The sequence below is a fragment of the Phlebotomus papatasi genome, chromosome 2, assembly GCF_024763615.1.
Source record: "Phlebotomus papatasi isolate M1 chromosome 2, Ppap_2.1, whole genome shotgun sequence".
NCBI classification, from domain to species: domain Eukaryota; kingdom Metazoa; phylum Arthropoda; class Insecta; order Diptera; family Psychodidae; genus Phlebotomus; species Phlebotomus papatasi.
Genome location: NC_077223.1, coordinates 69174434 through 69200261, shown reverse-complemented (window position 1 = coordinate 69200261; position 25828 = coordinate 69174434). Strand labels below are relative to the sequence as shown.

The 25828-nt window shown below is 34.2% G+C and overlaps 2 protein-coding genes across 5 annotated transcripts; one reads left to right on the top strand and one right to left on the bottom strand.

Annotated features, from left to right (window-relative positions):
- Window positions 1-740: 740 nt before the first annotated feature.
- On the top strand, window positions 741-3463 carry LOC129804007 (heat shock 70 kDa protein cognate 4-like). The gene is made up of 3 exons (XM_055850959.1): window positions 741-921; window positions 1143-1473; window positions 1536-3463. The coding sequence occupies exons 2-3, from the start codon at window positions 1149-1151 to the stop codon at window positions 3134-3136; spliced, it is 1926 nt and encodes a 641-aa protein (XP_055706934.1). The 5' UTR covers window positions 741-921; window positions 1143-1148; the 3' UTR covers window positions 3137-3463.
- On the bottom strand, window positions 3185-25392 carry LOC129804009 (uncharacterized). Of its 4 annotated transcripts, none has more exons than XM_055850960.1 (7): window positions 23549-25055; window positions 14082-14225; window positions 13844-14005; window positions 10435-10611; window positions 10228-10392; window positions 8201-8490; window positions 3185-4424 (listed from the first exon to the last, which is right to left on the bottom strand). In XM_055850960.1, the coding sequence occupies exons 1-7, from the start codon at window positions 23835-23837 to the stop codon at window positions 4350-4352; spliced, it is 1302 nt and encodes a 433-aa protein (XP_055706935.1). In that variant the 5' UTR covers window positions 23838-25055; the 3' UTR covers window positions 3185-4349. The 4 variants fall into 4 exon arrangements, with proteins under 4 accessions (XP_055706935.1, XP_055706936.1, XP_055706937.1 ...); XM_055850961.1 differs by having other exon boundaries at window positions 10228-10374; window positions 23549-25053; XM_055850962.1 differs by lacking the exon at window positions 3185-4424 and having other exon boundaries at window positions 8402-8490; window positions 9923-10392; window positions 23549-25392.
- Window positions 25393-25828: the final 436 nt, after the last annotated feature.

Genomic DNA, 25828 nt, shown 5'->3' with positions numbered 1-25828 from the left:
AGATAATTTTGATATAAGGTAAGTGAAGCATGTAACGATCATGAAGGTTGCATCGTTATCTCAACATAAAATGATTTTTTTTTTGAAAATTATTCGTCGCTTTTAACGAGTTATCTTTTGGAGCATGTGTTCCATTAGTTACCAATGAAAAGACATTTTTCTAAAATATAAAAATCAATGTAAGCCGACGAATAATTAGAAAAAAATATCTAGGGGTAGCGACCCAACCTTAATAGTTAATAATATGATTCATTTACCTTTATGTTTATAAAAATTCACATTATTCGAAGGCATCAATGTTCGAAAAGACAGTACTTTCCCTTAAGTTATTAAAATAAAGTACATGATTGGTTGTAATTTTTAAATAAAGAAGAAAAACATAGATATGGATTTCTGAATCTTTGAAAAACATTCCGAAAATACATCACATTCGAATAATTTGCATTCCAAGTTGCCTAGAAATGAAACTTTTATAGAACTATGGTGATAAACTGAGGTATATACTCGTATCGCACATGGCAAAAGAATATAATTTATTACTTCTGAAACATTATGAATGATACAGATATTGAGGAATGATTTTTCTTTTCAAAATACGAGATCTTGAATGAGATTTTTTTTTATTAGAAACCCCAATTGATCTTTTGAACGTTCTTCACACTTGAAGATTTATTTGATGTAGTGAAAATCCTCTAGAACATCTGTTCACATAATCAAATCGCTGCTCGAACTTTCCACTTGTTGAACGTCAAGATTCACGATGTGATCAGGAAAGTTACGAGAGATGAGTATTTAAAGATCAACCGAACAGTCAAACATTTAGTTCAATTGTGACCACTCTCTTGAGCAAATCTTCTGATTTTCGGATATCAAATTTGCAAATTCTGGTGGAAAATTTCAATCTCGTCTTCCAACAAATAGGTAAGATTAGTATAATTTATCTGTATCATTTTTCAGGATGTACAATTAGCTATGGGTATTAATTAAAATTGAATAAGGAATGAAGGGGGGACATCTATTTCGAGCGACAAGTGTAATTTTCTTGAGCAAATAGCTATAATTAGAATTGAGTGGAAATTTCGAGACACTTTTCTCGAACACAATAAATGTAGCTTGTGACTGCAGATGTGGAATAATTTTAGGGAAAAATGGCAAAGGCACCAGCTATTGGAATTGATTTGGGCACCACGTACAGCTGCGTGGGAGTCTTTCAGCATGGAAAAGTGGATATCATTGCTAATGACCAAGGCAACCGCACGACCCCGTCCTATGTCGCATTCACGGACTCTGAACGTCTCATTGGAGACGCTGCTAAGAATCAAGTGGCCATGAACCCTAATAATACTATTTTTGACGCCAAACGCCTCATTGGACGTCGTTTTGATGATCCTACTGTACAATCCGATATGAAGCATTGGCCGTTTACTGTTATCAATGAAGGCGGGAAGCCAAAGATCAAGGTAGAATACAAGGGTAGGTTTCGATGTTCGGATTATTCAGAGAAACCGGTAATTAAATGGATATTCATATTTCAGGGGAGCAGAAGACCTTCTTCCCAGAAGAAATCTCTTCCATGGTTCTTACGAAGATGAAGGAAACTGCAGAAGCTTACCTAGGAAGGAATGTAACTGATGCGGTCATTACGGTCCCGGCTTACTTTAACGATTCCCAGCGTCAAGCAACCAAAGATTCCGGTGTCATTGCTGGTCTCAACGTTCTCAGGATCATCAATGAACCTACAGCAGCTGCCATCGCTTACGGTTTGGATAAGAAGGGTTCCGGCGAGAAGAATGTCTTGATTTTCGATCTTGGAGGTGGTACCTTTGATGTATCTATCTTGACTATTGAAGACGGGATCTTCGAAGTGAAGTCAACAGCTGGAGATACTCATCTTGGTGGTGAAGATTTCGACAATCGCATGGTTAATCACTTCGTACAAGAATTTCAGCGGAAACACAAGAAGGATTTAACCTCGAACAAAAGGGCTCTAAGACGTCTAAGGACCGCTTGTGAGAGGGCTAAGAGGACGCTTTCTGCATCATCTCAGGCTAACATTGAGATTGATTCTTTGTTCGAGGGAACAGATTTCTATACCTCCATTACCAGGGCTCGTTTCGAAGAGCTCAACTCAGATCTGTTTAGAGGTACAATGGAACCAGTGGCTAAAGCCTTAAGAGATGCTAAAATGGACAAAGGACAGATCAATGAGATTGTCCTTGTTGGTGGATCAACAAGAATTCCGAAGGTGCAGAAATTGCTTCAGGAATTTTTCAATGGCAAGGAACTCAATAAGAGTATCAATCCGGATGAAGCTGTTGCTTATGGAGCTGCGGTTCAGGCGGCAATCTTGCATGGTGATAAGTCCGAAGAGGTTCAGGACTTGCTGCTGTTAGATGTTACTCCTTTGTCTCTGGGAATTGAGACAGCTGGAGGAGTTATGACTGTCCTTATTAAACGTAACACCACGATCCCTACCAAGCAAACCCAAACCTTTACAACTTATTCGGATAATCAGCCGGGAGTTCTGGTTCAGGTGTTTGAAGGTGAAAGGGCTATGACGAAGGACAATAATCCTCTAGGACGATTTGAATTGACAGGGATCCCACCAGCTCCTCGAGGAGTGCCCCAAATTGAGGTAGTTTTTGACATTGATGCTAACTCCATCCTCCATGTGTCGGCTGTGGAAAAGTCAACTGGGAAAGAGAATAAAATTACAATTACAAATGATAAAGGACGTCTTAGTAAGGAAGACATCGATCGAATGGTAAATGATGCTGAGAAGTATCGCAATGAAGATGAAAAGCAAAGAGAGAAGATTACAGCTAAGAATGCTCTTGAATCCTACTGCTTCCACATGAAGAATACCATTGAGGATCAGAATATTAAGGACAAGATTAGTGATACCGATCGTCAGACCATCTTGGACAAATGCAATGAGACCATTGCTTGGCTTGATTCCAATCAAACGGCCGAGAAGGATGAATTTGAATACAAACAGAAGGAATTGGAACAGATCTGCAATCCTATAGTAACAAGGCTGTATCAGGGTGCAGGAGGGGCACCCAATATGCCAGGAGGACCACCACCACCTCCTCAACAGTCTGGTGCAGGACCAACAATTGAAGAAGTTGATTAATTTTGTTGCTACGTCAGGAAAGGGCAAACACAATAAAAGCCAATGAAATCTCACGAAATTTGATTTATTATCTCCCTCTTGGATGTTCTTCTTTACACAGCTGTGTACTTTTGATGACAAACTTCACATATTACATACTCATAAATTACATGATAGAGTTATTATGATTTTTGTCCTTGTTGCACTATTTTTCAAATATGATACATCCTGTAGGTTTGGAAAGCAACACAATGATTTTATTGTAGCAAAAAATCTGTCGTTGTTTATAGAATTTATTTTAATAAAAGATTGTATTCTTTTTTTTTTAATAAAGTTTGTTAAGAGAAAGATAGAGAGTTCTTTAAATCAAAATTCAAAAGTACTAGGCATCTCCATTTTAGGCATTATTCCTTCATACTCTCACAATCTTCACCATTTCAACGTCTCTTGCTCTACTTTTATGAAAATTCTACTATTTGATATTTCACCTGTGTATAAGTTCTTATTGTATCATCTGGTTATTCAACAATTTAACGCAATAAACAAAATGTTCACCCTCGTTTTGTTTTTATCTTTTTAAATCTATCTACAAATATTTTCGATAAACAAATTGATTTTTGTAGTGTTTGCAAAATCTATATGGCCTCATTTTTGATACACTATCCTCACGTGACAGAGCTTTTGTATGTCCTCTTTCTTATTTCGATTTTTTTTTGAAAACTATCATTTAGCTATATCAGTTTTAAAGGGAAATTTTATTTGTGTTATAATCTTAGTTGAGAAAAATCTCTGTCTCTGTGGAAGATTTTTTTTTAATATTTACTGCTTTTTTCTATAAACTGAATGAAAGATAGTGCTTCTTAGTTATTTTCTGACAAACACCACATTTTCTAATGGTTGCCTTAAAACTCAGAACATTGAACATTTAACAAGGATCTATTGATACGGATAATACACTTTTGGTTCTTCTCACCTTATTATCGATTTAATTTAATATTCAACTTCACGGGATGTTTTTTTATTAATACAAAACAACACCAAAAATTTTCTATATCGCCTCGAGATTCACTATGAACCATCACTGTTTTCCGTGCCAAAACTCAAAAGAATGTAGTACTTCAACGTAAAGGAGCACTATACTCCTATACTTGGTCTCGCCATCCAGAGCAATTGGAATGAAGTCACCACACAAATAATCTCTAGTTCGGATGCAGAGAGGATGTGAGTGATATTTCTAGAGGAGGCCCTCTGTGGAGCTTCCTGCTCCGCTGAATGATACACACGGTCTGCTGGTGAAAAGGGATGTAAACTGAAAGAGAAATGAGGTGAAATTTAAAATAAAATATTTTTCACACGATAACAGTTCTACATAGAAAAGTTTGCTGGAGAAACTTTTAGGAAATAGACAGTTGTACGTTATCATTTTCGCACTATCTCATTGAAGGGTTCAAATTAAAAGTTTCTGAGTGAAGTGGCATTGCATACCGCTCATATACTTCCTTCATTAAACCGCGTTTGTAAAGTATGTATTCAACCAGTTTGAAACGTTTATCAACCTTCTATAAAATATCTGGATTTTTCCCAATTCGAAAGTGGATTCTAAATTTAGAAAATGAGGCCTTTTTGCCTTTTCCTAAAGCAAGTAGAGCGGAAAACACTTGATTTATTTAATATATTGAAAAGAGAAGTAAGGCAATTTGGTAATATTAAGATTGACAGTGCTATTTCCGTTTGAAAAGGCTCAGAAAGATATTTTCACAGGAATTCATACCCATCCTTCAGAATTGAGAAGTATCGATCGAAACGTTTTGATAAATAGTACAAGATAATGCTGTATATTTCAATATCAGGAGACATTTCAGCAGTGAATTGATACTTTACAGATAGTGACAGTTTTTTGCAAGGTACAGCCCATTAACCCTTTAAGGACGATTGGAACACCGGTGTCCCATAAAGAAAATAATTTTTCCTAACTACATAAAGTTATTTTTTTTCTTATGTCTGTACATAGTTGTAAAGTAGAAGGTTGAAGGAATCTAAAATATCTTTTGCAAGTATCTAGCTATTTGCTATGTAGTAAATATTTAAGCTCAAAAATAGAGAATTATTAATTCTCAAATTCATAAATTATTTTATTTATTTTTTTACTTAAAATTTTTTGTAAGCAAAACCCTTTTGGCAGTAAAAACTACAATACTCATACGTAATATTTTTCATTAAAGTGAAAAATATTATTCATTGGTATTGTCAGAAAAATTGCTTAAATTTTTGAGCTATTTTTATCCCTATCGTTCATAGAAGCACAAAATACACCGAATCATACTCTGTTGGACTTTCCAAGGTTAGATGTAAGACTTATCATTGATTATGTTTCTCAGTTTAGTTTTTATTGTTAATTTTTAGTCCGTAAAAAGTGTGTAGTCGTTAAAGGGTTAAAGACGAATGGGTTAGCGGTGATCTAAAAAAAAAAGGATTTCGGACTTGAGGAAAATGTAATTTTGGATATAAGGAAGTGGGGTAACTTCGAAATTGGAATTCTTTCTCCTATTTTTTGAATACAACTGAATTTTACCGTGATATAATTTAGCTTCATAAAACAATTGTGAAGCAAAATTACATTATGATAAGCCTTAATTTCATTTAAAAATAGAAGAAAAAAGTCTAATGCCAAAGTTTCTAAAATTCAATGAAAACTGCTTTAAGGACCAGTGGATTACCGATGATACATAAATAAAAACATTTTTTTTATTACAAAAAGTTATTAAGTAACAAGGACTAAATAAATAAAGGCACAACATTTTTCACATTTGAATAATTAAAAAATGATTTTTTTTACTGAATTATAACCCTCTGGTTCTTTAACCCTTGAAGGACGAGAGTGTCAAAAATTGGTTTATTAGAAAGTCATTATTTTCTAAATTTAAAAAAAAATGCAGATTTATTTAGCTGTAATAATTTTTTTTGGGTGACCGGTGTCCCAATCTCTTTAAAGATTTAAAAGTTTAAGCAATTTCAAAGCTGTGCCGACTTATTTCAAAACTTCATTACATTTTGAGAAGGAAACAAGAAAAGTTTCAGCGTCAAGCTTCAGATGTGAATCTTCGTAGTCATAAAGCTAGTACTAGGCATTATTTCAAAAAAGTTCCACTTAGGAGTTTCGAGAATCAGGAAATACTTTGGAAGTTGTCTTAATATTTGGTTTCGAATGACACCTAAGCCCAATTTTTCAATTGAAAAAGGATACGCGAGCCTATTTTTATAAAGTAAAGGTTTTCATAATATTATTTGTAGACAAATTAGACCGTTCTACGTCTAATTTAATCCCAGCTCCTCTTAATGTACCGTAGATACGGGTTATTTTCCACCCCTGCTTTTCGAAAATCTAGCTTTAGTTCTGGGACCACAAGGGCATAGTCTAAAGATCATCCCCAAGTACTAGAATTAAAGAATAGCTTACGAAAAACAGGGGTGCAAAGTCCCCCGCATTTACGGTACATAAAAGGTCATTCAATAAGTCAGAAGGATAGTAAGAAACAGTTTTGTTGTGATCAAATTCGATTTTGGTCATCAAGAGAAGGCCGATAAAAGCCGATATACTGTTTTCAACGATTATCCAAATTTTTTACTCCGTTCAAAAGGAATTTTCCGAAAAATGTCCAAAGGCTATAATTTCAGATTTGAATTCGTTATTTAAGTAAAATTGCTGATCAGTGAAGCATCTCTCCGTGATAAGTTCCCTGCTATATTCGGGTCTTCCGAATATATTAACTGAAGGACCAATTCTAACCCAATTTCATGCAATTTTTGGTTTTTCGATCTTGGTCCAAAGTGAGAAAACGCGACAGCCATTACGCTTAGAATTTTTTATACCCAAAATATTATGTAAGACGTTGAACAAATAGTCGTCATATGATATCCTTATGATGATATTAGTAAACTCCCTTAATTGCACTTTTGCATCATTCAACACAATATTGTTGATTGTGTTGCTGTTTTTGTTTGTGTTGCCACACCGAAAGTCAGAAAACCAAATCTGAATCATCGTAATTAACGGCGAAGAGTCCGGTTAATAATGATCTACACTGAGAGAAATCCGAAAAAGTTAAAATAACATTCCGGAAATGTTAATTTTACCCTGCAGTAGTGAACCGAAATCGGTGTAAATATTACCCTTTTAAGGTGTATTAGGGGTTAAAGTTACCCTTTTCATGTTAATTTTACTCTTAAAAAGGTGTAAAATTAACATTAAAAAATGTTGATATATTTTTACACCTAAAAAGTGTTAAAGTTCTGAGGAAAAAAGTTAATCGCACCCTCTTTTTTTTCTCGGTGTATCTTAAGTTTGGTTTGAGTTATCGTTATCTTACGTATAAATGGTAGTATTAATTCGAAAACCAAAATTCAAAATTTCTAATTTTGAAAAAGTAATTAGGCAAGTTACTTACAACAGCTATACCATGAGATGAGAACCAATTAGAGATTTACTTCAAAATGCTCTATTTTTACGCTTTTAGTGAATAATCAATTTTTTAAGCGTATATCAGAAAAAGTCTTAATTCTATATCCCGATGGCAGCTAAAATTCTGAAAGCCAAAATCCCGAAGGTTTAAAATCCTAGTGAGGATAATGTGTAGAAAGATTTTCCAAAATACTTTAATTGCACTTTTAAGAATTTGGGATTTTGACCCTTTCGGGATTTTGGTGTTCGGGAATTTGGGTTTTAGGATTCGGCGTTCGAGATTTTGGTTTTCGGAATCTGGCTTTCGGGATTTTGACCTGGATCTCTACACTACTGAGAGAAATCCGAAAAAGTTAAAATAACATTCGGGTAATGTTAGTTTACCCTGAAGTATTGATCCGAAAACAGTGTAAATATTATGCGTTTTAGGTGTATTAGGGGTTAAAATGAGCCTTTTTCATGTTAATTTTACCCTTAAAAGGGTGTAAAATTAACATTAAAAAATGTTGATATATTTTTTACACCTGAAAAGTGTTAAAGTTATGAGGAAAAAAAGTTAATCGCACCTCCATTTTTTCTCAGTGTATCACCATGTAACCGTTAGCAGAGATTTTTCGTCTGCTTACCTCTTGGTTCTCGTCGACGATAGGCAGGAGTTCATCCGTGGAGTTAGGCGTCATAGGACTAGGCGTTGCGGCGGAAGATCTTGACGGTCCCGCCATGTGCATAGCGTCCACAATTGTGATTTGCGGTCGATTGTGGATAAGATTGTTCTGACGCTGGAGCTGGGCCAGGCGCACCTTCATCTCCTGCCGCAGTTGCTTCTGTTCCAGCTCCTTCTCGAAACGCATCATGCTATAGCTCTTCACCGATGAACTCGTACTATGCACTGACGCTAAACTTGGTCGTCGAGAACCTGCAAGGTGTTTTTTTTGTTGAAGGAGAAAAGGGACATTCATGAATGATTTTCCGGATAATTTACTATCCTCGCGATAGGCAAAATGAATAAGGAGAGAGATAGAGACAAAGTTGTATAGTAAATGCTGTGCAAAGTTCACCAAGAAATGGTGGCAAAGAACAGACAAAAGAGCCACACAAAAGAGATTACAAAAATGGAAGCTGTGATAAAGTATTTGCATTATTATGCCAATTTAAGTACTGATTGGCAGAGATTGTTAAAAGGAAAAAAAAAATTATTTAAGCGGTGCTTGAGAGTATTTCTCACTCAAGAAGAGAAGAAATTCAATTAGTGTTGAGAGACAACATCCTAAAAGCGAGACTTTTCATGCAAATAGGCTGAGTATGAATCGCTTGGATAGAATCATCATTATTGCTTCATTAATAATTTTTGAATATTTATGCGAAGGCTCTGTGAGACACATTATGCAAATTTTTAGAAAATCTTAATTAATACGCATTATATACTGGTTCAATGAGTGGAAACTTAAAGCACTGCTGTCGTGATGGAGATATTGTGAACTTTGATTAAAGCAAAAAGAGAAAAGACGGTAGAAAAGGAATTAAAACTTGGATTACCAAAGATTGTTTCATGATTTTTTCTATCTCATTTTGTATACTAAATTGAAATAAACCGCCATATTGCCCGCTTTGTGTTACATTTCCGACTCTAGACATCATCCATTTGATGTCAAATAAAATGCATCATTTTGGCCATTTCTTGGCACATTTTCATGACAATTGGCTTTATGCGAGCTGAGAAGAATGTATAGGAAGTGATTATACTTGTTATAACATTGATACACATTTCTACAAAACATTTAGAGTACATCATTATTACAATAGTCAACAACATTCCATTAAATTTTTACATAACATCGATCATGAGCAGAGTTGAAGGTATTGCTGAATTGAAGATAGGTACTAGCGATAGATATGAAAATGGGAAGAAAATTCTAAGTTAAAATAGAAGAATTTCATTCTACTGAAATATGTAAATCAATTTTCAATTTAAGACCCTTATGGCGCCATCTAGGAATTTTTATTTTCCTAGGACGATCACATTACTCAAATTTAGAATTGGAATAAAATTTCATTATATATATATTTTTTTTAATCTTATCTTCAAAACTCTTTTACACTTTCAACTCTGATCTGAAGAAAATAAAATAAAGGAAAAACGGAAAATTCTGATTTATGGTCCAACAGAAAGCACAAATGGCCGTCTGAGAAGTCACAGTGATGGTTATGATTGTTTTGGCAAAGGGGATGGGGTATAATTTTGTTGTTGCATCTTTTAGGCGCCAATTATTGATATGTCCAGAACGAGACTTTTGGGTCAAAAAGAAAAGGGTATCAATGAGAGATTATGAGAGATGCATGACTTTTACCGCGACTTTGGCTGTGTCACTGGCTGGCGTTGGAAGTGCACCCACCGCGAGGGATCCCCCATAGTCTAAACTATAGAGGTGTTCCTCGCCATCGTCGGTGTCCGCTGGGTATCCCAGCAGTGCTTTAATGCGCCTATTTGAGGTGGTCGCGGGTAATTCCAAGTGCAGCAACTGCCGTTGCTGATTCAATTGTTTCTCTAAATATTTGGTCATATTCTCATTACAATCATTCTCAGTGGCACTATTGGCCTTCAGTGCAGAAATGTGACACGAGATAAGCAATATGGCGGCCGATCTGGCCGCACCTGTCCGTGATGTGGACACTAGGACACCCTTAGAGCCGGCCTGGGGAGCGCTCGAGGAGCGCCGATTTGTGAAGGAACCTATCGATCCGCTGGATCGAATACTGGATCGTGACGAAGGCCGTGCTGATTGGATTGTCAGCGGTATTCCTGAAAGGAGAACCATATCTGTTAACTAAGTTGTTGATCCGAACTTGCATCAGTACTTACCTGTATCGCTAGAGTAGAGGATTGGCGGAGGCAGATTGGCGTCTGCAAAGTTCCGGTGACGCGGATACTTGGTTTTCGAGAAGAGATGCAGTACCATGCATATGAGGCCGGCCAGCACAACAATCCCCGTGATAACACCCAGAAGAGTTGGAAGGTCAGATGTTATTGCAGCCATGTCTGTTATTAAAAAAGCAGATTTTTAAGTTAGTCTTCTTGACGATTTTTTTTTAATTTTTTGGTAGTTTGACAGACTTTACTGAATTGTGAATTGTTGCAGAAACAAAAATTTGTACTTCTGCAATGCTGTCATTTGTATTGAGTAGGGAATAATGAAATAATTTTAAGTCAGATCTAAATTGAATCCTCAAATTTTGGGAAAAAAAAGAAGACCACAAAGAAATGTACAAGCCTTATACGGGCTTCAGACCTAAGACTTAGAAATATGGCTTAACTGCTCTAATTCCTTATCAATCACAATTTTTTGGAAAAATTTAATTTAGGATTGGATTATTAAAAATAAGTGACATATAGATTCTCAAAGGATAATAAATTTTTTCGCTATTTAGGATTTTGAGAGCTTTGGGAACTGAGCTAAACCTGTCTGAAGACCGCCTTAAGATCAGAATAGTCTCCGGCTGATCCTCTAGAATATTTAGTCTGTAAAATTTGGCAGTAGGGGATTAGGTAAAGGATATTTATTTAAAAGACCTCTAATCGATGATGATAACTGAACAGTCTATTATAGTTTGTAATAAAGTCAATACTGCCGAATTTTATCGGCTAAATATTCTCGAAGATCAGTCTGAGTCTATTTGGGCCTTTGCACTTAAGAGACCTAACACGTGCTTTTTCTTTGATTTATCTAATACAAGGAAATCACAAGATTCCAAATTAGGCCTGTTTCCAAACTTACTTCATTGTACTCCTATTAATTCGTTACATGAATGTTAAAATTTATTTTTTATATATTGCAGTTAAGGAAGAATATAATGATATCATTTGGAATAAGACTTTAACTTTGTGCGGCGTAAATTTATTTAATAAAAATTCCCTTATCTACAAAGAATATCATGGACATCATAATGTCCTGCCTTCATATTACCTAAGTCACAACGTCAGTATCACACTACGTTTTAAGTTATTTTTGATATCAAAAAGATTTAATCTTGGTCGGAAATTTAATCAATTAATAGATAGAGCACACCGGGGTAAAATTAGGCTGGGGCACGGGGCAGTCAATTGGTTTTTCTAGTTAGCAGAGATTCTTTACAATCTCAGTTTTTTTTCTTTAAAATGCACATTAAGCAAAGTATAATTTAATGAAATTAGGAATGCCTTCCCATATTTCTTGAAATATTTATAAGCCTAATACTTTTTTTGCCCCCCCCCCCCCCTCTTTGGTCCCCTTACTCAGATCTGATTGTGTTATTCTACAATTTAGAAGCATTTTCGTAAAATGAGTATAAAATTTTAATTTTCATATTATAGTTATTGGTCACTTGGACCTTTGTGTTGCTAATCCAGATTATTACAATTTTACCTCATTCCCTGATTTAATGAAAGTAATTAAGATTTATTTTTCAATTGGATAATAAATACTTTTTTTGTAAAGTGCTAAACATTGAAACAGACCTCGGGGCAGATATAACCAGTTTTTCGTGACATGTTAAACTACCAAGGATTTTACCATTATACGTGGATCACTATCAGTTTTCCTTAGGCTTAAAAAAATATATTCAACATCCGGGGCTTCAATGTATCAAGTGAAATAATATTTGATATGTCCAGTTTGAGATTTCGACTGGAAAAATGGTGACAATTTGTACTCCAAAATTGGAAATAACTACCCTGGCCGAGGCACATTTACCAATTTGTCTTACTTGTTTTTTATTATCCTTTCTAGAAAAAGTCAAAGATTTAAGAGCTTTGAACTACAGCCAATATCCTAGCGCCATTTATAAAATATACAAACATTAGACAAACTTTATTATTTTTTCATAAATTATACAGGAAGAAAAAGCTTCATTTGTTGGCAAATGTATCCCGGTCTCCCTTACTTGAGAACAGTGTTTGTACTGAACACCTTTTTGTGAGATAAAAACATTATTTTCATAATCTATCCATTATTTATCATTTTTGAGAATTAGACGATTTCTTAAAACTGTATCAATATGTTTATACGTTCGGTTACGGTTGCTAGAAGATACAGAGGCCAAACGGTTAGAGATAGCGACTTGGGATATTTGAGGAGCTTCATTATTAGTCTGCCCCTTTCCGGAAGAATAGAATCTTCCTTCGCCTTCCTTTATTGGGCAAATTTTGAAGTTTTTTTGGTAAAAATGTTGTCTATATACGACAGTGACATTGAATCACTCATTTAAAACGATTTCCAAAGTCAAAGTTTGACCTTAACAACAAAGCGTATTTCTCAATCGATTAAGACAATTTTGGATTTGTCGAAAAGGTCTTTGAATTTAAACCCCTTGAGAAATTTCTATATTTGTGGAACATTTTTACTGTTCATAAAGCTATAAGAATAAAGGTGCAATAAGCAAGACCGTAAGCTCTTAGCTTAGAGCCCTAATAGAATCAGGCTGATCCTCAACAATATTTAGCCTGTGAAATTTGGCAGTAAATATTAATCCCAAATTGTCATACACTGAGGGCTTAGGATCATCGGATAGAGGTCCTTTGCATGAGTTTCCTTTACCTAATCCTTTAGTGCCAAATTTTACGGCCTAAATATTCTCGAGGATCAGTCTGAGTCTATTTTGGTCATTAGGCGGTGGAATAGGAAAAATACATTTTCACATGCGATAAATCGTAATTAAATGCACCGCCTATGCTCGAAAATTTCAAGAGCATGGAAAAACATCCACATGTCATGGAAGACGCTACTAGGCGGTCTACATTGAACTTGGCAGCCTCTTCCAACACGGGATATACGATATTTCAACATTGTAACAAATATTCCGATACGATTAATAATAATAATTGTAAAGCAACAACGGGAATTTGCTGGACAAATCTACGGCTTAATGCAATAAAAATAAAAAATAATGATTAGGCTACAATCACGTCAGTCTCTCACTAAGCCGTAACTCGGTTTAAGTCGTCAGTCTGTCTAGGGCAAAAAGAGATCATGAACAATGGGAGTTCGGGACATCTACTATTATTTTTTCTTATATCAGGGATGGCATTGTCGATAATCCCATGCCCTGTGGAATTAAGTATAGTGACGCTCACTGGATACATTTCGAACACCTTTATCGCTAAAAAAAATTCCTGGTGACCTAAAGGGGGTTTGAACTCGAGACACTTGAAGACCAATTGGTAATTTTTTTTCGAATCGAAAATAATTTGATCTTTTCTATCTCATAAGCTAATGTTTTATTAAATTTACAATTACCTTCTGTGCAGAAGACCCTCTTCGTTGGTTTCTGATAGCTGACCGAGTGAAAGCCATCAGCGCACTGGCATAGTGCATTGTGGCTTACTTGAACACAGAGTGAGTTGGGATCATTGTAAGTACATGTCTCATGCCAGAAGCACTGATCACCTAACTTTTTCGCTGAAACAAAAAAAAAAAAAAAAACAAAATCGATATAATGTAAATCCAATAATGCAGAAAATGTAAAATGACCTACGTTTGGCACATCCTTTGGTTAAGCCAATAATGACAGGATAATTCTTCTCACAGCCACATGTGTTGGAGCTGGGGTCGCAAAAAACATGACGCAGTCTCGGGTTGCAGGTGAATTCACAATCAGCACCGATGTACATGCCTTTGGCTTCGCGGTCCGGAAAGACATAATGGAAGATGGAATCAATTTAATGGTCTTTTCGCTCAGATTATCTCACCGGGACGACTTGGAAATTTGCCAGTAACACTACAAATTGATGTATTTTGGGATTTGGTGCAAGAAACAGTGCAAATTGCTATTTGAGGAATGACAATTGAGTTAGTGTTTTGCCCTGGTAGATGATGATAAGAACAGAAAAAAATGCAGAAACATTTTTCAAATTGGAAAATATGGTGACTGCTCTGCATCTAATCCAATAAATTCTCTACTGAGAATATTGAATTTTATCCTAGGAAATATATTTTTGTGGAAATTATATGCATTTTACCCCGAAGAGAAATTGTGATGGCTGTCTTCATTGAACTAGGTCTCTTTTCTCCTGCAAATTTTCTCAATCAGACTCGACATGAATCGATTGTGTGAAATGTGAAATGTTTTCCATCTAAAAATACCATGGTTTCTGCCCTCGCAATTCCCAAACCTCTATCAGATTTCGTGTTTTGGCAATGGCAGATTCCATCGACAACACCGACATTCCTTTATAATGAAAAGGTGAGTGGCTCTGTTGGTCAGAAGCAGACCAATTAGGTAGGAGATTTCCACAAGAGATAGCCAAATGCTTAAAATTGTTTCGGAGTGTCCTGATGAAATTCCGGTTGTGAAAGCTTTTTGGTTATTATTGTGCTTTCTTACATGTTACCGTTTCCATCCTTTAGTGAAAAAATCCTCATATCATTTCCTCTGGGTTAATTAATGTTTCAAATGGAAAGGTTTACCATCACTCTATCTATACTCTACAAATATTTCTTTAGATCATGTGAAATAAAAATTTGTTAAAAATAAATAGAGGAAAATTGTATTTTATTCGCAAACACAATCAATCGTGTGGCAATAGAAAATAAAATACCCAATTCAATTGGCAATAAATTGAAATCGTAAGCTTTCACGTGCTAATGTTTCTTGCATCGGGAGCTTTTATTTCTTTTATTCTATGGTACTTGAATAAGGGATTCTAAAGACATATCAGGTTGAGACGAAGAAATATTCTTTCACACAGAAGAATATTCAATTTTTCGGGAGGTATTTTATTCAGATTGGTTATTAGATTTTTTTTTAAAAATATAATCACTTATTGTAAAAAATTTTAATGTGTTTTTGGAGCGTCATTGCCGTTGTTCCATACAAGGATAGGGGGAAGTGGGGCACCTTTGAATTGGGGTACTCTAGAAATCAAAATTTTTAATTGATTATATCATGGTAAGGTGCAATTCCATTGAAATATAAGCCAAGAAAGCCCTATTTCAAAAGTACCCCAATTCACCCTCTACAATGATATTAAAAAAGGTTATATGCAGATTTTAATCACTTTTATATAAATTTTTATTAAGTTTGCCCATAAAACCGAATTTGCAATGAAACACTCACACCTCTTACAAGTTTATTACCCACTTTTATAGAGGTTTCGTGATAATAATAAAGTATTTAGCATTAGATGAATGCGATAAGATGATTCTGAAAATTTTGTTTAAACTGCTGAAAATACGCGAGGTGCAGTTTCAGGTTAGCTATTGGGGAAATTTTCTGTATTTAATAACCTAATTGCTCTAATTTTAAATACCTTAAAATACACATTTATAAAACACAAAGCTTTTGAACCCAAAGATTTGTACTCACTTTATTATTTTCAGATTTTTTTTTCTTTAAAAAATTAATTATATTAGACATTAGACTTATAATATTATACAAAAAAGGCGATTCTTAAGGTTCAAATATGCACTTAAAAAAAAAACCACTTTTTTTGGTTAATAAATTATCAAAATCAATCAATTATGCCATATATATATATATGAAAATTGTTTATATTTTCGACTTATAAAAGAAGTGGCATATTTCTGAAATAAATTCCTTTAATAAATAAATTTTTGTACTTTAGACTTTAGGATAAGCTTTATGTCGTAATTCAATCTCTTTCAGGAAATCAAAGATCAAAATTAAAGCCTTCAGAATACCTTTTGAATCAGGAAAATGTCATAAAATCGATATTGGAACATTTTGCAAAATGGGAAATTTTGAGTTCATGAAATTTTTCTGATTTAACACTAAAACCTTGGTCGTTTTTCTTAGCGCACTCGATCAAATAATAGACCGTGGTAGGGTAGGATACTCAACATTTTTTTTTGGAAAAGAGGAAAAAATAAAATTTAAACTCTAAATTACATGCATATTTAAAGAAATTCATAAACTTTGATAGTGACATTGTACCATTTAAATATCTGTTAATCTTAAGAAGTTTGTAAACCGATCAATTTGATAGGGTCTTGGTAGGTTTAGTGTTAAAAGGTGTCTCTTTGAGGGATTTTTTCGGAAACTAACACATTTTTGCCTCAATTGTTTCGCAGGGATGAGGGACTTCCTGATATTATCCCATATCATTCCATTCACTTGAAGTCGTAGCTTTCCTCATCTGATCATGGAAGCCCGATTGGAAATCACAAAGCAACTTAGGGTAAGATGGGGTAATTCGGAATAATGTCTAGCTTAGAATTTTCAGATTTTCTCATTGTTGCAGATGATCAAAGAGGAAAAGAAACTACGAAGAATTACAAGACTACGTTCTAGACTAGGGGAGACTAGGGCAAAATTCGTCAAAACGAAAATTTCAATATTCACTATTTTCTACAATAAAAAAGACTGAGGCTTGAAATTTTTATTATAGATAGCCTTCATTAACCTTCTTAAACTTACTAAGATTTAAGGGATTCGAGGAAGGATTATGTAAAATAAAAAATAATGAAATTTTGAGCCCTATTTTTGGAATATTTGGCTTACAGAAAAAATCAATATTGGTTAGCTCAATTTAAGCACATTTCTCGTTAAGATAGAGAAAAATTATCTTCGACAAAGTTGTAGAGGAATAAAATTTCTATAAAAATATGTCTATTTGATATTTTTAACGTTTGCGAGAGTAAAACGTCACAAATTATCCGAAGACTGACAAAATTTGCCCCAGCAATTTTGAGAATCTCCTCAAAATCGACTTTTAGAAAATGATTCGAAAATTACATTTCTTTCGAGATAGAGGAAAATAGTCTTCTGCAATGTTGTAGACCAGTGAATTTCCTATAAGTATATGCTCATTATAAAATGTTTAAGTTTTCTCAGAGCTCGTGAAAGAATTAAATATGCTTTTTGACAAGTTTTGCCCCAGTCTCCACTACTTTTTCGTTTTTTTTTTTCCCTTTTGCCATCTAAAACTGTAAGGAATCTCAAAGTTCCAAATTAAACATGATTCCAAATTGCCCCATCTTACCCTATTATTCTATATATCAAAGGAAAATTGCTTACGCAGTATGAATTCGAAAGATTTAGATAGCGTGGACAGCAAAATAATGGACCTGAAATTGGAAGCAGAGAGGATTTGAGATTTTCGGGATCGGTAATAACAAAGGTAGCTTTCCGGAAACAGAGGAAAGTAGAGGTGGCAATGATGTGATTAAAAACATCAGTGAGAACCGGAAGAATAAGTTTAACAAATTCAAGAGAAACGACATTCTATGGCATTGGACCCCTATGACATTGGGCCTAACACGGACAATGGCATAGGCTACATTCGTCACATAGTACATATTCAGATTAACTATGTTCTGTTAGTTTCTCTTGAATACGAACTAGTACTATTTAAAAATAAACAGGCACAATTGCTAATTATTTTTCGTTTTAAAAATATTTATTTTTGAAAGTAATGCATGCGTGAAACTAACCCGTACTCCCCTAATTAGGTTTTAATTTTTTTAAATGAGTGACCATTGGCGATTTTAATAAGAGAGTAATGCATGGTTTTAAAATAAGCTTTTCTGCATAATTAAATATTAATTTTTGATGCAAAGTGAGTCAAAATTTGATTGACCATTTCAAAAATAGATTGATATGAAATAAAACTTAAAAATAAAAAAAGATAGGTATTGAAAGCATTAATACTTCAGCAATAATTTTTGCAGAAGGTCACAAGGAAGATGATGAACTAATCTTTTTTCTGAAACATATTTGTTGTAACCACATAAAAGTCCTATGAAATGCGTCGAAATTGCTGAGAAGCTCTTTTGCTAGGGAAACATTCTCTTCAGACTTCTCCTAAACCTCAAAATTAGACACCTGAAAATTCTATTCCCAACCAAAATCACGCTGGAAAAGTTTCACAATTACAAATTACACTTTAGCAACGAAAAAGGAGTGGGTCTGGTTTTCTCGAAATTTAATTGGAAAGCACCCACGCCTAATTGTCGAACTAATAGAAGGTATAGGAATGTCACGGACCAAGTTCATGACCCGCCAATTCGTGAGTCATTAATTTTCCTCAATGATTGGGTGTCAGCAAGCAAATAAATTATTGATTCGCCTGGAAGGCCTGTAGAAAATTTTGCAGTGTTTATACTCAGGATCAGGACAGGACAGGTACTAAAAATTTCAAATCATCGACCAAAGGGGATGTTTATGTTTCCTGACATTTTCATTTACTTGGCCGTTAGAAGATATGAATAAGGAATCTTTATGTTTGCAACATCCTGTAATTTTGCCCTTTAGTCCCTTTCAACATTTCTGTGCTTATGCTTATGAGGTGTAAAAGAGCTAATTGGAAATTTTCCAGCATCAGTGGTCTATTTATGCAAAGCTGGTTTCTTTTTAATTAATAGGAAAATCTGCAAAATCTACAAAGACTTGGGTTCGTCATTTTGCTGTTTCGACAAGAAAAATTTCCCCGGTAAAAATTAGGGCCAAAAACCCCGATGCCTAGAATCCAGGAATGTCTTGTCGAGAAAAATCTGTGAAAAAAATTCCATGAACGCCTGATTATCTTTTTATGCTCCATCAGGTACAAAATAGATTAGAAAGTTATGTATTTTGTGTGAAATTCTATTGATTCTGTCTTCTTCTCACACTCTTTTAAAGCATGGCAATGAATGTCGAAGAAATTATTTTGTTAGCACAGAAAAATTTCATTTCCGATTCTCACACAAAATTCCACATAGAATTCTGCTTTTTGTTCGGGTGATGCTTCCGTGTTATTACAGAGGAAATAAGAGACAGATAAGAGGCTGAAATTTTTGACGAATGATGATTTCCATAAAAAAGGCATTGTTATTTTCAATTCAACGCTCATTGACATGGAATTACGGGTGCTATCGACAGAATAGGACTTTGTGATTGTAAATCCCCTTAAGATGATAATTCTTTCCATTCTTACCGTGATAATTCTACTTCAAGCTTTATGTCAAGGGGCGGTTATGTTTTAATTCATCTTTCGAGGAGTACTGTTATTTAATATATTTTATATTAATTAAGTAGGGGTTGGACAGGGTTGTTCAGACATACATGGTTATCGAAAATATAAAATTTTGAGATGGAAAATTAATTTGCTATATATTTTCAAAGGACTGTCATGTCGTCCAAGAGAAAGCTGAATTTAGTTTAAAAAGGCAAAAAACAAACGAGCAGTAAAAAATCTAATTATGGTCAGTAAAAAACTGAAATCTTTACAAAAATGGGTATAATTTATATATTTACCATTTAAAATTGTTCCAGATAGAATGAAAAGCCCTTTACTTTCTTTTTGCCAAAATTTGGACGATAATATCACTCTTTCAAATTTTTTGTTACTGCTCAATTTTAACTTTTTACTGCTCATTTATACAATGCCGTTTAAAAATAGTTCAGAAAATTACTATATGTACCCCATTCTCCCCTATTTCTTTGTATTTTTTTGTGACTACTAATTTTTATAATTTGGAATTAAAAGTATAACTATTTAATAAAAAATCTGCTATGGTGAGCTATTCATTTTACATAATCCTCGTTGTAGCGATATTCCTTAAAGGTTTCATGTTTTGGAAGATACGTTTTAGGAAATTAGCCTCTTGTAACTTCCATGGAGTGTCATACTGATGGTGGCCCCGGGTAAAATCCCGAACGGGGCAAAATCCCGAAACATTAAAATCCCGAATTTTGGGATTTTAGGTTTTCGGGATTTTGAATTTCGGGGTTTCGGCCATCACCGACTGATGGAAAACCCATTCGTCCTCAAATAGTTAAATACGAAATGGTACTAACTTAACTAGTACAATCGGATGAATGTTACAGTAGACTCTCACTCAATCGGCTCTTTTTCAATCGGGCGTCAAATTTTGTTGACAATTTTCACGTTTAATTATGAAGCTAATTCGATCAAATTCGCTGTAGTTCTTCCTATTATATCGTAATTCTTTATAATTGAGCGTTTTTTGTGGAATTTACAAAGGCTTTGACGCCCAAATCTATCGCTAAACCGGATGACATTTCGCCCCATATTCCCGATTGAGAGAGAGTCTACTGTAACACCAAATTTTAATTCGTAAACTTGAAAATTTGGTTCCATATTTACAGATTTATTGACTGGTTAAATCTTTTTTGCAAAATTAATCTAGGAATAATATTTTAAAGTCACAGACCAGAGTTTTTACAAAATATTTTGCAATTTACTTTTTTAGCTGAGATTCTTTACAATCTCAGCTTTTTTGTTTATTGGTTCATATTACCAATTCGATAAATTGGAGTCATATTTAGTTAGTAATCAATGGAAATTGTTTTATGCTTCATAACCGGTTTACATCGGTTCGGGCTGGTTAGGTTATGAAGATCACATAAGCAAAATAGATTTTTGTTTTTTTATTGTTTTATTTTTGATAAATGCAGAATATTGTAAAAAATTGTAGTATAGGATTCCGTTGTGTGTGTTCTGTTCTGAAATAATAAAATAATGGAAAAGCTTGTCATCTTTCTGGAATGCTCGAAATTGCGATTTTATAGTGCTACATTCCAAAAGCAGTCTGTTATAAATGTTTTATAGTTCAGTCAAATCTTAAACTTAATCAAGCTTATAACAATTTTATTAGCGGTTCATAATCATTTGAAACTGGTTCAGACTTATCAGCGATTCCAAGACCTCTCCAAAGAATCTAAATTTACCCGGATCGCTTTGTACGAGTAAATATGATTTCTAGTCTTTTTTTTTAGTTTTGACCCTGAAATTCCATTATTGGGAATGAGTTAAGGATGTTTTTTATATGGACAAAATGTTCATAGCAAACCTATAAAATATTTTATGTGAAAATTACATATAGGGTGGAGTCATCAGTTATGGACATTGTACACTTAAGGACACCTTATGCATAAATCTAAATTTTTTACTTAAAAAAGATTTCGAGAAATAATAAAATTACCATTTTATCATTTTGAAAAATTTAATTTCAGATGGTTAAGATGAGTTATTTATAGAAGGACACAAGAATTCCAGGTCGCAATCTTTAACTGTTTGTCCTAAAGTCTACTAATTGTCACTGATCAAAAACTCGAAACTGAGGATTTTCAAAATTATATCAAATATCATCACGTAGGGGAAAGTACTCTCCTTTCGAACGTTCATATGCCTTCGAATAATATGAATTTTCTTTTATTTTTCCTAAGAGAATTACATATCTCAATTAAATATTAGTTAGCTTATTATCAATTTATTGATAATTACATGATAATTATGTATAAGTCTCATAGGAAAAATAAAAAAAATCACATTATTCGAAGGCATGAACGTTCGAAGGGAGAGCACTTTCCCCTAGTATCTTAAACATATAATATAAGGGAAGGACTCCAGATTTTCAGTTTTCCTCAAACTATCAGGTTGTTCTCATATTTATACTCAAAAAGTAAATGAATTTTTAAAAATTATCATTAGTTGCATTGCGTTAGATAACTTTTAATTTCGAAAAAAAGTTGTCCCTGACACATCCAATTAAATTCGTGGAAATTCAAGTTACGGATTGCATATTTGCAATTATATCTATTTTTTAAATTAATTTCTGTAAACAGTGAAAATATATGCACAATATGCACAAAAATAGTTAAATTTATTATTAATATTTAAAGAATAAAAAATAGTGTTTTGAAGCTTATGCCCAACGCACAATGACTTTGGTTTTGTAAACATGTTTTTGACATTTCAATAAGAGTAAGTGAAAGCTCCTATACACTTGACAAAATTATGTCAATATTGAAGCAAATTTTCTACGTTTGTGTAGGAAAAACTGTCAAATATGGACATAAATTTCTCTAGTGTGTAGAGTCCATGAGAGCTAGATCTAGTCATATCGCTCCCCCCCCATCGGAAGCTTCGAAAACATGTTTGCAAAACAAAAGTTATTGTGCGTTGGGCATTATTTTTTCAACTTAATATGGAGTATTTTTTCATAACATTTCGATCCGTGGTACCCTTCCCTTATTGATGAAGTTATTTCGAATAATCTCTTAAGGGCTTTCAAGGAATATTGTAAAATAAATAGGCACAATTGCATTGATTTGAAATAGGTTATGAATCGATAATTTTATTTTTGGGACAACAAATGTTTTCATTTCTGTTTTGTTCATTTTTTGAAAGGATTTTTAATAGGGGAAACTGGGGCACCACCAAACATGGGGTAGCACCAAACACTTCAATTTTTTAATAGGATATTCGACTTTAGAGGACAAGACTTATAGGAATTTTTAGGCATTATAGAGTTGCTTGTCCACTGAAGAAAATGGTCAAGATAATCCAAATAGTTTAGAAATAAAAATTAGTGCTTGGTGCTAGTATCCCCTACATCCTTTCAAGACCGTCTAAACCGCATCCTTTGAAGACCGTTTTGAATGTGAGGAAGCACAAAAGATGAAAACTTTAATGAGTAGAATATAATGTCATACCACATAAGCTAGATTTTGAAAAATGACTTGCTGGTCAAGTAGAGTAATGTTGTTTCATTCTAAATTTGATTTCTACAGATTACCAAGGAAAATGGAGCTTTTGAAAAGTGTAATCAAGCATTCGTGATGGTGAAAAACATTTCAAAGACTCATAATTTGAAAAACCTCTTGCATATTTAAAATTTTATTACGAAATTGGAGTTGACAAATTAATCTTTTTTTATGAAGTCCACAATAAAATAATAATAAAAAGAGGCGAAACACAGAAAATTGATGCTTTTGCTTCATTAAATTCAGAATTTCACCTTATTGTTGTTAATAATTGTTATTGTGTCATTTTTTTCTTCTACAGATACAATTTGCATTTCCAATGCATTTATTTGGTAGGTTGTGTTTTCATTTTTACAATGGGGATATAAAATGCAGTAACTCCCTCAATTGATGTATGAATCGAGCGCATGCGTTTGCAGGTGTAAAAATCACACGATATAGTTTAAGATTTGCCAATATATAGATTGAAAGTGCAATTTTACGACTTTACATACCTGTTCCATTTTTCTTGAGTCTCTCAGTTTCCGACAGCTCGTCGTCATCCTCAAAATATTCATCATCATCATCGAGATTTGGAGCAGTTTGCCCAATTTCTGGCATTGTTCTCGAGTGGACTGCCAAGTCGCTGGGTGACTTCTTCGACGTGGCATTTATTGCCAAAACTGGAGGCACATTGGAAATGGCTAAATAGCTGTAAATTGCAATAATTGCTGAGCAGAAGAGTGTTTGTCGTGAGCACAGGATCAGTGGCCACAATTTTAATGTCCAGTGGACACTTTTCATTGTACGAAACGGGAAACTGCCACGAGACTTCGGAGGCAAAAGCACACGCACAGAAATACTTTGGAATACTAAAGGATTTTATGCCGGAAACAATTGACACAGCATTTGTTGCGGGTCATAATTCAACGCTATTTTCACACTTCCACATTGTTTGTAAACTGGGGGTGATAATTTATGCACAAAAATTCACTCACGAATCATTTTGGCCCGGAAGCTACGGCGCTATGTAGGATTTCGATGGAGGCGCCTGGTGAGCTTTCACAACTTGGCAAAAATTTTACGTGACAGAGTGGAATTTATGCCCCAAACACTCTTTTTTTCTCTTTTACCACTCCACACGACTATTGAGAGCCAAATGGGGTAGAAATATATAGCACAGAATTCCACCTCGTCGTCTCTTCTTGCGTCTAAAGCTCATTCAAGCATCGTATTTACGTGCTAAGAGTCTCTGTTGAAGCAATTTTTGTCCAGAATATATTTTGTTATCTAAGAGATGTTGGAAACTTCCAACACAAACTTATTGCATCACAATTGAGAGAGAAAAAAGAAATTGCCACTTGGTGCCAAAAAGCTCCCCCGCACTTAAAGCACTGTCGGTGTGATAAAGCAATTGGCGTTGTGTAACTATGTATTCCAATTTCAATACACTTGTCTCACCAAAGCTCACGCAAATTAATTCTCAAGTTGTTCATGAGTGCACAAAATCACCTGCATATGTTGACACTATGAATTTTTCATGGATTTTTATCTCCCTGTCCCAGCTCCCCACTCACACTTGTCACCTAATCACAAAAGAGAGTTCTGTAAGATGCTAAAAATGGCACAATTGTCAGCGAAACCAGTCGTGTTTCACGGGTCTAATGAAAAATTCAAATTGCAAATGGTATTTGGGTCACATTCTTGGATGAACTTTGTCTCACCAGAGTTTTCAATGCAAAAAAAAAATTGTGCGCTGTGTATCGCGTTGCTGGTGATGGTGTAAACTGACGTCTCCGGCACTGCACGAAGTTACATTTTCACCCCCAAAACGATAGCCAGTCGTACTCTTTCCTATCCCACGGAGAGAACTTTTCCGCAACTTGGAGTATGGGATTCAACAACACACGCGCACAAGCTTTTTTGCCCCAAGAGTTTCGTGCTTTCGAGAGGCTTCTCCTTGGAAATGATTCCAGAAAATTTTCATTCTACTGGAAGAAAACACCATTCCAAACTATGTGTTTGGAATGCTAATATATACATAAGCAGATATATATTTCAGAAAAGTTTTGGATAGAGAGCTTTCTACATGGGTCCACTAACTGAGATATTCGGATTGAATTTTGGGTTTTACGCATTTCAAATTTTTAATCAGAATTTTAAATATAAGTTTTGCAAAATATTTTAAGTAATTTAAGAACAAATCGTCATAGAGGGCTTTAAAAAAAACTTTCGGGACAAGAAAAAGAAATAAAGCACGTGATTTGCTTAAGGAACTTACCATGATTGTGCACTATTATAAACAGGCCGTTAAAATGGATTTAACAGTTTAAAAATAACGATTATGAAACAAAGGGCTGAAGGGCCAAAAACATTTAAGGCCACCGATCTACAAAAACATTAGCTGAATTCGATTAAAACTTTCAATAAACATCACTACAAGAAACAGCAATTAATCATAAACCAATTAAGGGGTTACGTGGGTCTCGTAGACTAAAAACAGCATGTTTTCTTTACGTCTCTTTTCGACAAAATAAAAAAAAAATTTAATTTGAGCTAAACATATGAAAGCAAAACATTTTAACTATATTTTCTGATATTTTGATCTCAAAATTTTAAAAAATCAGGTGTTTTGATCTGATTTTTGGATACGGTGTTTTGAAAAAAAAAAATACTTTTCTGTGGACAAAATTTCTTAGAGTACATTCGCCTAATGTCAAAAAACTAAATAATATTTCCTGTTAGCTTATGAGTTAAACTCGTACTTAAAAGATAGATTTTTTTTTGTCTTGATC